Source organism: Oncorhynchus keta, chromosome 35 (assembly GCF_023373465.1).
Source record: "Oncorhynchus keta strain PuntledgeMale-10-30-2019 chromosome 35, Oket_V2, whole genome shotgun sequence".
In the NCBI taxonomy this organism is placed as follows: domain Eukaryota; kingdom Metazoa; phylum Chordata; class Actinopteri; order Salmoniformes; family Salmonidae; genus Oncorhynchus; species Oncorhynchus keta.
In genome coordinates this window covers 64,342,231-64,354,949 of record NC_068455.1, presented here as the reverse complement: position 1 = coordinate 64,354,949, position 12,719 = coordinate 64,342,231, and the positions used below count along the sequence as shown (strand labels likewise).

Below are 12,719 nucleotides of genomic sequence, written 5' to 3'. Positions count from 1 at the left end.
CCTCCGACAAACCATCAAATACAGGACTAAGATCGAATCGTACTACACCGGCTCTTGTGGCAGGGCCTGCAAACTATTACAGACTACAAATAGAAGCACAGCCGAGAACTGCCCAGTGACACAAGCCTACCAGACAAGCTAAATAACTTCGATGCTCACTTTGAAGCAAGTAACACTGAAACATGCATGAGAGCATCAACTGTTCCAGACTGTGTGCTCACACTCTCCGCAGCCGATGTGAGTAAGAACTTTAAACAGGTCAACATTCATAAGGCCACAGGGCCAGACGGATTACCAGCCCGTAGCATTCACATCTGTAGCCATGATGAGCATTGAAAGGCTGGTCATGGCTGACATCAACACCATTATCCCGGAAACCTTAGACACACTCCAATTTGCATACCGCCCCAACAGATACACAGATGATGAAATCTCTGTTGCACTCCACACTTCCCTTTCACACCTGGACAAAAGGAACACCTACGTGAGAATGCTAATCATTGACTACAGCTCAGCGTTCAACACTATAGTGCCCTCAAAGCTCATCACTAAGCTAATGACTCTGGGACTAAACACCTCCCTCTGCAACTGGATCCTGGACTTCCAACGGGCCACCCCCAGGTAGTAAAGGTAGGTAACAACACATCTGCCACACTGATCATCGACACAGTGGCCCCTCATGGGTGCATGCTCAGTCCCCTCCTGTACTCCCTGTTCACTAATGACTGCACGGCCAGGCACGATTCATACACCATCATTACGTTTGCATATGACGCAACAGTGGTAGGCTTGATCACCGACAACGATGAGACAGCCTATAGGGAGGAGTTCAGAGACCTGACCGTGTGGTACATGGACAACAACCTCTCCCTGAACATGATCAAGACAAAGGAGATAATTGTGGACTACAGGAAAAGGAGAACAGAGCACACCCCTATTCTCATCAAGGGAATGTAGTGGAGCAGGTTGAAAGGTTCAAGTTATTTGGCGTCCACATCACCAACAAACTAACATGGTCTAAGCACACCAAGACAGTCGTGAAGAGGGCATGAGAAAACCTATTCGCCTTCAGGAGACTGAAAAGATTTGGCATGGGTCCTCAGATCCTCAAAAGGTTTTACTGCAGCACCACCGTGAGCATCCTGATGGGTTGCATCAGTGCCTGGTATGGCAACTACTCGGCCTCCGACCGCAAGGCACTACAGAGGGTAGTGCGTACGGCCCAGTACATCACCAGGGCCAAGCTTCCTGCCATCCAGGACCTCTATACCAGGTGGTGTCAGAGGAAGGTCCTAAAAATGGTCAAAGTCTACAGCCACCCTAGTCATAGACTGTTCTCTCTGCTACTGCACGGCAAGCGGTACCAGAGAGCCAAGTCTAGGTCCAAGAGGCTTCTGAACAGCTTCTACCCCCAATCCATAAGACTCCTAAACATCTAATCAAATGGCTACCCAGACTATTTGCATTGCCCCACCCCCTTTGAAAACCTCACTTTTAAAAGTTCATGTTCTGTTAAATCATACCCAAATAATGTTGTTGACTCATCCTATACTCGTATTTGTGACTAAAGCATAAACTGGAGAAAAAACACTTCAAAAACCTCACTGTAAATTCTTATCTCAAACAGACCATTTAAAAATGCTTGCTATTTCCTCATAGAGGAGGATGTCATCCACCTGAGGAGGATGAGCTGGGCAATCAGCGGTCTACTCGCATGTATATTTGTTAATGAGTGGTATACGCCCACATCATTCTGTTGTTGGGGTACACCGACACCATTCCAACACAGAAAATTAGCTTTTTTATCGTACTTAATTACCATTTTTTTGGAAGGAAACTATTGCACTCATATTGTAATTAACTATAGGCCATATTCTATATAAATCTGGAAACACTGGACAATTTCCTTAATGGTAAACTTAACAAAAAAACGCAAAAATAACAGCTTTAAACTATATATATTATCAATGCACCATCATACCAGGTCATGTAATGCTTAAAATCTGCAAAAAAAATATGAATAAGATATTTGTCATGGAAGTGCCATTTCTTGCCGCTCTCTGCAACTTCTGTCCAAAAACAAAACATTTGAAATTAAAATGGCCATCAACACATACTGAGGCAGGAGTTACTGGCTAGCTACAAGTGTTGAGAGTTGGACCGTTTTTGTGCCCAAAGATTACTTTTAAAGCTGTTCTGCACATTGGGGGCTTCATGTCCCCCCCATCCCATGAGGCAATTTCGCCTGTGATAAATAGCATAACTTTATAACAATGTCTGAACATAACAGAAAATAACTGTTTATGTGCAAATCAGTGTTGTGTTAGTGGTGCCATTCCATAAGGCTTTGTCTGAAGAGATTTGACAATATTATTAGGCTATACAAGGATATTTTCATTTGCCATAATGAGCCACACTTATATAAAAAAATAAAAAAAATGTATGCCGGACATTGGAAACTGTAACACGATGGGCGCCATTTTGGTTCAGTAAACAATTCTACCGGCGGATGTTCTCTCCCAGAAGAGCGCCCTACTGCATGCCGTTTCCTTTATCTTTCACAGTCATTTAGCGCCTTGTAAAATTGAGCAATGACCGCGTCTTTGGTTGTGCAGAGGTTAGCAGGAGTGTCCGGGGCGCTTGCTGTCACGGCTGGGGCATACGGAGCTCACGGTAGGATTTTACGTCTTCGTAATTGTGCAGGGCATAACAACCAGATTAAATGATTGTGTAACGTTAGTGAACTTTAAAAGTTAGGCATGTTGTTGTGTATGTACTGCAGGACAGGCTTATGTCACTCATTGGGCCATGTCACTAGAGCTAAATAATAATGTAATTAGCTATATGTAGCCTACAGTGTGCTTTCCGGCTACAGTTTTCAAGCTACTGTAAATGATGCACATTAACCGAATGGAAAGGTGTATATTGCAGGTGATGGCTAAAACATAAAGTTACACAAATAGGCTTCACTGTTCTTGATGTCACATGACATGACCACCTGTTTTGTGGTGCTGCTATTACTGTAGCTGTCCTGGCCCTTTACAATATCTCCTATTTGTTTATTCAGGTTTCAAAAACAAAGATCCAGGCGATTACTCGATCGTGGTAAGTGTTGTTTCATATGCTATTTAAGCAATAACGCACAAGGGGGTGTGATATATGGCCAATATACCACGGCTAAGGGCTGTTCTCTTGCACAAGGCAACGAAGCCGTGGTAAATTGGCCATATCACACCCCCTCGTGCGTTACATATACATTTTTAAACTCTGTTTTTCACTATTCCTGACATTTAATCCTAGTAAATATTCCCTGTTTTAGGTCAGTTAGGATCACCACTTTATTTTAAGAATGTGAAATGCCAGAATAATAGTAGAGTGATTTTATTTCAGCTTTAATTTCTTTCATCACTTTCTCTGTGGGTCAGAAGTGTACATACACTCAATTAGTATTTGGTAGCATTGCCTTTAAATTGTTTAACTTGGGTCAAACGTTTTGGGCAGCCTTCCACAAGCTTCCCCCAAGAAGTTGGGTGAATTTTGACCCATTCCTCCTGACAGAGCTGGTGTACCTGAGTCAGGTTTGTAGGCCTCCTTGCTCGCACACACATTTTCAGTTCTGCCCACAAATGTTCTACAGGATTGAGGTCAGGCCTTTATGATGGCCACTCCAATACCTTGACTTTGTTGTCCTTAAGCCATTTTGCCAAAACTTTGGAAGTATGCTTGGGGTCATTGTCCATTTGGAAGACCCATTTGCGACCAAGCTTAACTTCCTGACAGATGTCTTGAGATGTTGCTTCAATATATCCACATACTTTTCCACCCTCGTGATGCCATCTATTTTGTGAAGTGCCAAGGTATTGGAGTGGCCACCACAATGCCCTGACCTCAATCCTATAGAAAATGTGTTGGTAGAACTGAAAAAGTGTGTGTGATCAAGGAGACCTGACTCAATTACACCAGCTCTGTCAGGAGGAATGGGCCAAAATTACACCCAACTTCTTGTGGAAGGCTGCCCAAAATGTTTGACCCAAGTTAAACAATTTAAAGGCAATGCTACCAAATACTAATTGAGTGTATGTAAACTTCTGACCTAAGACAGGGAATTTGTAAAAGATTAAATGTCAGGAATTGTGAAAAACTGAGTTTAAATGTATTTGGCTAAGGTGTATGTAAACTTCCGCCTTTACACACACACACACACACACACACACACACGGTACCAGTCAAAACTTTGGACTCATTCAAGGGTTTTTCCTTTATTCTTACTTTTTTTCTACATTGTAAAATAATAGTGAAGACATAAACTATGAAATAACAAATTTTGAATAATGTAGCAACCAAAAAAAGTGTTAAACAAATATATTTTAAATTCTTCAAAGTAGTCACCCTTTGCCTTGATGAAAGCTTTGCACTCTCTTGGCATTCTCCCAAACAGCTTCATGAGGTAGTCACCTGGAATGCATTTAAATTAACAGGTGTGTCTTGCTAAGTTAATTTGTGGAATTTCTTTCCTTCTTAAATGCGCTTGAGCCAATGTGTTGTGACATGGTAGAGGTGGTATACAGAATATAGCCCTAAATCCATATTATGGCAAGAACAGCTCAAATAAGCAAAGAGAAACGACAGTCCATCATTACTTTAAGACATGAAGGTCAGTCAATCTGGAAAATTAAGAACTTTGAAAGTTTCTTCAAGTGCAATTGCAAAAACCATCAAGTGCTATGGTGAAACTGGTTCTCATGAGGACCACCACAGGAAAGGAATACCCAGAGTAGAGGTCGAGCGATAATGATTTTTCAACGCCGATACCGATTTATTGGGGTCCAGAAAAGCCAATACCGATTTAAAAAATATATATTATTTGTAATAATGACAATTACAACAATACTGAATTAACACTTATTTTAACTTAATATAATACATCAATAAAATTCATTTAGCCTCAAATAAATGAAACCTGTTCAAAAACAAAGTGTTGAAGAAAGTAAAAGTGCAATATGTGCTATGTAAGAAAGCTAACGTTTAAGTTCCTTGCTCAGAACATGAGAACATATGAAAGCTGGTGGTTCCTTTTAACATGAGTCTTCAATATTCCCAGGTAAGAAGTTTTAGGTTGTAGTTATTATAGGAATTATAGGGCATTCTCTCTATACCATTTGTAGTTCATATACCTTTGACTATTGGATGTTCTTATAGGCACTTTAGTATTGCCAGTGTAACAGTATAGCTTCCATCCCTCTCCTCGCTCCTACCTGGGCTCGAACCAGGAACACATAGACAACAGCCACCCCCGAAGCAGCGTTACCCATGCAGAGCAAGGGGAACAACTACTGCAAGTCTCAGAGCGAGTGACGTTTGAAACGCTATTAGCGCGCCCCCTGCTAACTAGCTAGCCATTTCACATCGGTTACACCAGCCTAATCTCGGGAGTTGATAGACTTGAAGTCATAAACAGCGCAACTCTTGAAGCACAGCGAAGAGCTGCTGACAAAACGCACGAAAGTGCAGTGGGAATGAATGCTTACGAGCCTGCTGCTGCCTACCACCGCTCAGTCAGACTGCTCTATCACATCAGACTTAGTTATAGAAATACGAGCCTTAGGTCATAAATATGGTCAAATCCGGAAACTATCATTTTGAAAACAAAACGTTTATTCTTTCAATGAAATATGGAACCGTTCCATATTTTATCTAACGGGTGGCATCCATAAGTAAATATTGCTGTTACATTGCACAACCTTCAATGTTATGTCATAATTACGTACAATTCTGGCAAATTAGGCTGCATACACACTGACTCTGCGTTCAATGAACGTAAGAGAAGTGACACAATTTCACCAGGTTAATACCGCCTGCTAACCTGGATTTCTTTAAAAAAATATACTGGTTTAAAAATATATACTTCTGTGTATTGATTTTAAGAAAGGCATTGATGTTTATGGTTAGTGTTGGAGGAAATTATAGTTGAAATGATTAATTATGTATACATTTCTAATTAGAACCATTTATTCTAATACTATGGGCTCGTGGTTAAGCTGTTACTGAAAATGTAAGGAAAACAAATTAATTGTCTGTACCTTGCGGGAAGTTTAAGGGAGAGGGATGATGTATCTTTTCTGACAGATAAGAATGGTCCTTGATGTACCATTTGTGGAGGAGAAGATATCTTTTAGACAGATTGGAATGTCTGGTTTATGAGAGGAGGAGAAGACATCTCCGTACCTGAAAACACTGGGCTATTGTGGGAAACTGATGTCATTTTCAGTTTATAACCTGTGGAAATATGTGTATGTGGTTAGTACTCTCTGGAATTAAACGCTGTTACCTGGCTTTTAAGACTGGTCTCAATCTACTTCATGCATAATTAATGAACTTACACCTCATTAATGAACTAGAGAGAGTGCGAAATTGATTTTGGCTATAAAACATATAGGAATTTAGAAATTCCACTAACAGTTAGGTACACATTGGAGCAACGATACGCACCGCATCGATTATATGCAACGCAGGACACGCTAGATAAACCAGTAATATCATCAACCATGTGTAGTTAACTAGTGATTATGATTGATTGTTTTTTATACATTTTATACATTCTTCCATTGCAAAACTACCATTCCAGTGTTTTACTTGCTATATTGTATTTACTTTGCCACCATGGCCTTTTTTGCCTTTACCTCCCTTCTCACCTAATTTGCTCACATTGTATATAGATAGACTTGTTTATACTGTATTATTGACTGTATGTTTGTTTTACTCCATGTGTAACTCTGTGTCGTTGTATCTGTCGAACTGCTTTGCTTTATCTTGGCCAGGTCGCAATTGTAAATGAGAACTTGTTCTCAACTTGCCTACCTGGTTAAATAAATGTGAAATAAATAAATAAATAAATAAAATAAGATATGTTTAATGCTAGCTAGCAACTTACCTTGGCTTACTGCATTAGCGTTACAGGCAGTCTCCTCGTGGAGTGCAATGTAATCAGGTGGTTAGAGCGTTGGACTAGTTAACTGTAAGGTTGCAAGATTGAACCCCCGAGCTGACAAGGTACAAATCTGTCGTTCTGCCCCTGAACAGGCAGTTAATCCACTGTTCCCAGGCCGTCATTGAAAATAAGAATATGTTCTTAACTGACTTGCCTGCTTAAATAAAGGTAAAATAAAAATAATAAAATAAACAAGGTAAAAATCTGTTGTTCTGCCCCTGAACAAGGCAGTTAACCCACCGTTCCTAGGCCTTCATTGAAAATAAGAATGTGTTCTTAACTGACTTGCCTAGTTAAATAAAGATTAAATAAAGGTGTAAACTTTTTTTTTAATTGGCCAAACCGGTGTCCAAATATACAGATTTTCTATTGTTATGAAAGCTTGAAATCGGCCCTAATTAATCGGCCATTCCGATTAATCGGTCGACCTCTAACCCAGAGTTACCTACCTCTGCTGCAGAGGATAAGTTCATTCAAATTACTAGCCTCAGAAATTGCAGGCCAAATAGATGCTTCAGAGTTCAAATAACAGACACATCTCAACATCAACTGTTCAGAGGAGACTGTGTGAATCAGGCCTTCATGGTCAAAGAAACCACTACTATAGGACACCAAACATGAGAAATGGACATTAGACCAGTGGAAATCTGTCCGTTGGTCTGATGAGTCCAAATTTGAGGTTTTTGGTGTCTTTGTGAGATGCAGAGTAGGTGAATTGATGATCTCTGCATGTGTGGTTCCCACTGAAGTGTGGGGGTGTTTTGCTGGTGGCACTGTCAGTTATTTATTTAGAATTCAAGGCACACTTAACCAGCATGGCTACCACAGCATTCTGCAGAGATACGTCTTCCCTTCCGGTTTGGGCTTAGTGGGACTATCATTCGTTTTTCAACAGGACAATGACCCAACACACCTCCAGGCTGTGTAATGGCTATTTGACCAAGAAGGAGAGTGATAGAGTGCTGCATCAGATGACCTGGCCTCCGCAATCACCCAACCTCAACCTAATTGCGATGGTTTGGGATGAGTCGACCGCCGAGTGAAGGTAAAGCAGCCAACAAGTGCTCAGCAAATGTGGGAACTCCTTCAAGACTGTTGGAAAAGCATTCCAGGTGAAGCTGGTTGAGAGAATGCCAAGAGTGTGTAAAGCTGTCATCAAAGCAAAAGGTGGCTACTTCAAAGAACATAAATAAATTAAAAAAAAAATATATATATTTTTTGTTACTACATGATTCCGTATGTGTTATTTCATAGTTTCGATGTCTTTGCTATTATTCTAAAATGTAGAAAATAGTACAAATAAAGAAACATTTGAATGAGTAGGTGTGTCCAAACTTTTGACTGGTATTGTGTATATACACACACACACATACACACACACACAATTATAAATAGGGAAGTTTGGGTACTTGATGCTGATTGGCTAGAACAGCATTCCAGCTGTGTTTGTCAGATGATATACCACAGGTATGATGCAAAAAGTTTCCAAAAGCAATAAGGCATCTCAGGGGTTTGTGCAATATGGCCAATATACCACACTCCTTCTGGGCTTATTGCGTTAAAATAACCAATATGAATATAATGCAAAGTTATACCACCCTGTCAACTTATTTGTCAGACAGTTCTGGTCTCTAATGTATCTACCTCTCCTCAGCTGTATGAGACGGCCAACAAGTACCACTTCTATCACAGCATAGCTCTGCTGGGGGCCTCTCGCTGTCGGAAACCTGCTGTGGTATGTACTGTATACCTCACTCCAATTCTAATTACAGAATTAACTATTGAACTCCAGTGTTGTAATAGAACATATGGTGTCTTCAGAAAGTATTCCTACCCCTTTAGACTTATTCCACATGTTGTTACAGTCTGAAATCAAAATGGATGAACCATCTACACACAATACCCAATAACGACAAAGTGGAAACATGTTTGTTGAAATTAAATCCAGAAATATTTACACAAGTATTCACACATGTTAGAATCACTTTTGGCAGTGATTACAGCTATGAGTCTTTCTGGATATGTCCAAGTGCTTTTCACACCTGGATTGTACAATATTTGCACATTTATTCTTTAAATTCTTCAAGCTCTGTCAAGTTGGTTATTGATCGTTAGACAGCCATTTAAGTCAAATCGATAACTAGGCCACTCAAGGAACATTCAATGTTGTCTTGGCAAGTAACTCCAGTGTATGTTTGGCCTTGTATTTGAGGTTGTCTTGCTGTGTGTGTCTGTAAGGAATGCAGAATGAACCAGGTTTTCCTCTAGGGTTTTGCTTGTGCTTAGCTATATTCCATTTGATTTTTATCCTAAAAAAAACTCCTTGCTGATGACGATCATACCCAGAACATGATGTAGCCACCACCATGCGTGAAAATATGAAGTGGTACTCAGTGATGTGTTGGATTTGCCCCAAACATAACACTTTGTATTCAGGACATAAAGTGAATTTCTTTGCCACATTTTTTGCAGTTTTACTTTTGTGCCTTTTTGCAAACAGGATACTTGTTTTGGAATATTTTTTATTCTGTACTTTGTAAAGGCTTCCTTTTCGTTCTGTCAGTTAGGTTAATATTGTAGATTAACTACAATGTCGATCCATCCTTAGTTTTTCCTTTCACAGCCATTAAACTCTGTTTTCAAGTCACCATTGGCCTCATGGTGAAATCCCTAAGTTGTTTCCTTCCTCTCTGGCAACTGAGTTAGGAAGGACGTCTGTATCTTTGTAGTGACTGGGTGTATTGATACACCATCCAAAGTTATTTTCACCCGTCTACCAATAGGTGCCCATCTTTGCGAGGCATTGGAAAACCTCTTTGGTTGAATCTGTGTTTGAAATTCACTGCTCGGCTGAGGGACAGATAATTGTATGTGTGGGGTACGGAGATGAGGTAGTCGTTCAAAAAATCATGTTAAACACTTCTTGCACACAGTGAGTCCATGAAACTGAACTTATTCAGGCTTGCCAGAACAAAGGGGTTGAATACGTATTGACTAAAATGTCTAAACAATTTCACATTGACATTATGGGGTATTGTGTGTTGGCCAGTGACACAACATATACATGTTGTAACAGCAAAGTGGAAAAAGTCAAGGGATGTGAATACTTTCTGAAGGCACAATAATTATGTATCTCTGTGGTTTATTATAATCCTCCGCCCGCATGTATTCTCCATTTTTGTTTGCATTAGTGATTTGATGTCCAACTACATGTATTTTCAGATACTGTATGCCACATTCTGAGAAGACTATGTGTACGTCTTAATGGTCAGCCTTAATGGTAAGCGGGGAAGCACACAGTCACTTTCCCCTCTTCTCTCTGCAGGCGGGCGCCCTCCTGGTAGTGGGCATGGGGGCGTTCTGTGGCGCCCTATATCACCAGGCCCTGACGGAGAACCCTGTCCTGAGGAAACTGGCTCCTTACGGGGGCATGTTCCTGATCGCTGGCTGGCTGGCCATAGCCATCTGAACTCTGTCATTTTAACTACTGACCCCTACTGGTGGTGAATGACCTTTCTCTACAGGACACAAACTGACTTATGTTCAGAGAAGAAGGGGCGTTGGTAAAATGTCACTTATCTATACCCTGCTGTTGTTCTGTCATGGGTGTAAAGAGAAGATAAGGTTGTGAGGGATCACTTTTGAAAATGTTCTGTCATCACAGGCTGCGATGTACTCGTGACTTAAATGTCTCTGTTTTTGTGTGTTTTTGTGTGTGGGTGTTAACGCACCAACGTTTCAGTTTGAATGGATCCGAAAGACTAATGTATATTAATCCTTAATCATAAATAAACCTTTTGAAAAGAGTTGATCACTTCTCTGTAACCCCTTATTTGTTCCTACTGAGGAAGCCTTCTGATAGTGAATGTCTCTGGCCCATCAGCATTTAATCTTCTAAGTACCGGTGTACAGAGAACACGGAGTTCATTAACCACTGGCCTCACTTTAGCCGGGGCTACGTTCCTTCAAACCTATCTGTATTCAAATTGGAAGTGAAATTCATTGAAGCGCTAATTCCTTCCTTCATTCCATCCTCCCGTTTCCTGATTGTAGGCTGTGTGTGTGTGAAGGCCGTCTGCGCGAGGATCTTTTGAAAATTGCTTTATAAATCTCCAGGTCAATTTGCAGGGGGTGGCTCGACGCTCATAAGCCAGCCGACTCTGACTCGGGAGTCCATTGAAAGTAGAAATCCTATTGACTAAAGCACATCCAAGTGAACTTTGATCACGACTCATAAAATGCTCATTAGAAGGCCGATTAGTGGGCTTTGGGGAAAACGGGGTCAGGCTATCAAACTGAGATTGTTATCTCTGGAATGCAAACTCTGGTTACCCAAGTTAGTTAATTTGGGCTCCTGAGACAAGGAGAGGAAGCTGGAAAACGTATGGACTGTTTGTGTGGGAGGGCTGCTGGAGGCTCATGTATGTGCATTTTAAGTTGATAATGTGAGATGGTGCCACGGACAAAGGAGAGAGAGATCTGCACCATCATAATGTGTTCAGAATCCATTCACGCTCACCCAGCCACATCACATTGTGCCTGTTTCCCTCCACCTCCTGGTTGCTGACATTTTGGGCGTGCAGCGTTGGGACTACACACACACACACACACACTCAAACAGTCACTCATTACTGAAGCAGCACAGTGTCCCCTCGTTAGAATTGACAACCCTGATCACAACCTTCTGCTCTAATACGCTGTGTTAAAACTCCCTTTTTTTGGTTTCTCAATCTCTGGTCTCTTTCTCCCTCTCTCTCAGGCTGTGTCCCTCGCTCTTGGGCTCAGTCTCTCTCTCTCAGGGCCTGTGCTTCACACTTTCTCTTTTGGTCTCTGTTCACTATCCCAGTCTTTGTTTTTGCAGGCCAAAGAAATCACTGGCCTATGAGGATTCACACGGTGAGTTTATTGCCTCAGCAATAAACTCTGCCGTTTATTCTGTGTCCTCAATCTGCTTTTATTATCCTAAAGTTGTGAGGCTGGGCACAGACTGTAAAGCAGGTTGCAATGCAATTAGCCCTTTGGCTAAGGGGTTAGGATTGGTGTTCTACCTACAACTGGACCTCTCTCTGGTGTAGTGGGCGGGAGAGAGAAGGGAGATATTGTTAATTGTATCTCAAGGGAGTTTTGCTTCACAACCCTCTACTTTTGTTACACTGTAGAATATATTAATTAGTTTAAAGTATATATTTTTTATTTGTTTCTCTCACACCACCAAACTCGGTTAGGTAATTACCTCAGAACTGAGCTGTATCCCAAATGGCATCATATTCCCTGCATTCTGCACTATTTTTGACCATGGCCCTTAGTGCACTACTTTTGACAAGAGCACTATGTAGGTCATTTGGGACTTGGCTAGTGTTTAATGCAGAGGCGCGGTGCCCATTGAAGTGAGGGGATGATGATCTACCTGAAAGTGTGATAGTGCTGACCATTTAAGGGTCTGTAAAGGTCAGGAGGGAGCAGTGGTGTGAGAGCTTTGAACAGCCATTACTTGTTATTCCGCTTCAATGTGTGGGCTGCTGTGTACTGTGAATTGATGCTTCAGAGAGAGGATGAGTTGCTGCTGTTCTCTCTCAATAGTATAGTGTGTGTTCAATGTATTAGAGAGAGAGAGGCTTTGGGTAATTGTGTCGGGTGGTATAGGCATAGTTTCATTTCACACTTGAGGAAAGTATCCTGAGAAGCACATCTTCCCACCTCGTCGTCAGTCTCTCTCTCCTCTCAGTCCCAC

General features: G+C 41.2%; 1 protein-coding gene across 1 annotated transcript; it reads left to right on the top strand.

Annotated features, from left to right (window-relative positions):
* The first annotated feature begins 2,488 nt into the window (after positions 1–2,488).
* LOC118374483 (transmembrane protein 256-like) lies at positions 2,489–10,797 on the top strand. The gene is made up of 4 exons (XM_035760905.2): positions 2,489–2,673; positions 3,068–3,105; positions 8,643–8,723; positions 10,314–10,797. The coding sequence occupies exons 1-4, from the start codon at positions 2,592–2,594 to the stop codon at positions 10,455–10,457; spliced, it is 345 nt and encodes a 114-aa protein (XP_035616798.1). The 5' UTR covers positions 2,489–2,591; the 3' UTR covers positions 10,458–10,797.
* The last annotated feature ends 1,922 nt before the right edge of the window (positions 10,798–12,719 follow it).

Excerpts from the sequence above, each read along its gene's own strand:
- LOC118374483 (XM_035760905.2), top strand. The coding sequence starts at position 2,592 with ATGACCGCGTCTTTGGTTGTGCAGAGGTTAGCAGGAGTGTCCGGGGCG. Across the intron at positions 2,674-3,067 it reads TGGGGCATACGGAGCTCACG|GTTTCAAAAACAAAGATCCA; the intron begins GTAGGATTTTAC and ends TTGTTTATTCAG. Across the intron at positions 3,106-8,642 it reads CAGGCGATTACTCGATCGTG|CTGTATGAGACGGCCAACAA; the intron begins GTAAGTGTTGTT and ends ACCTCTCCTCAG.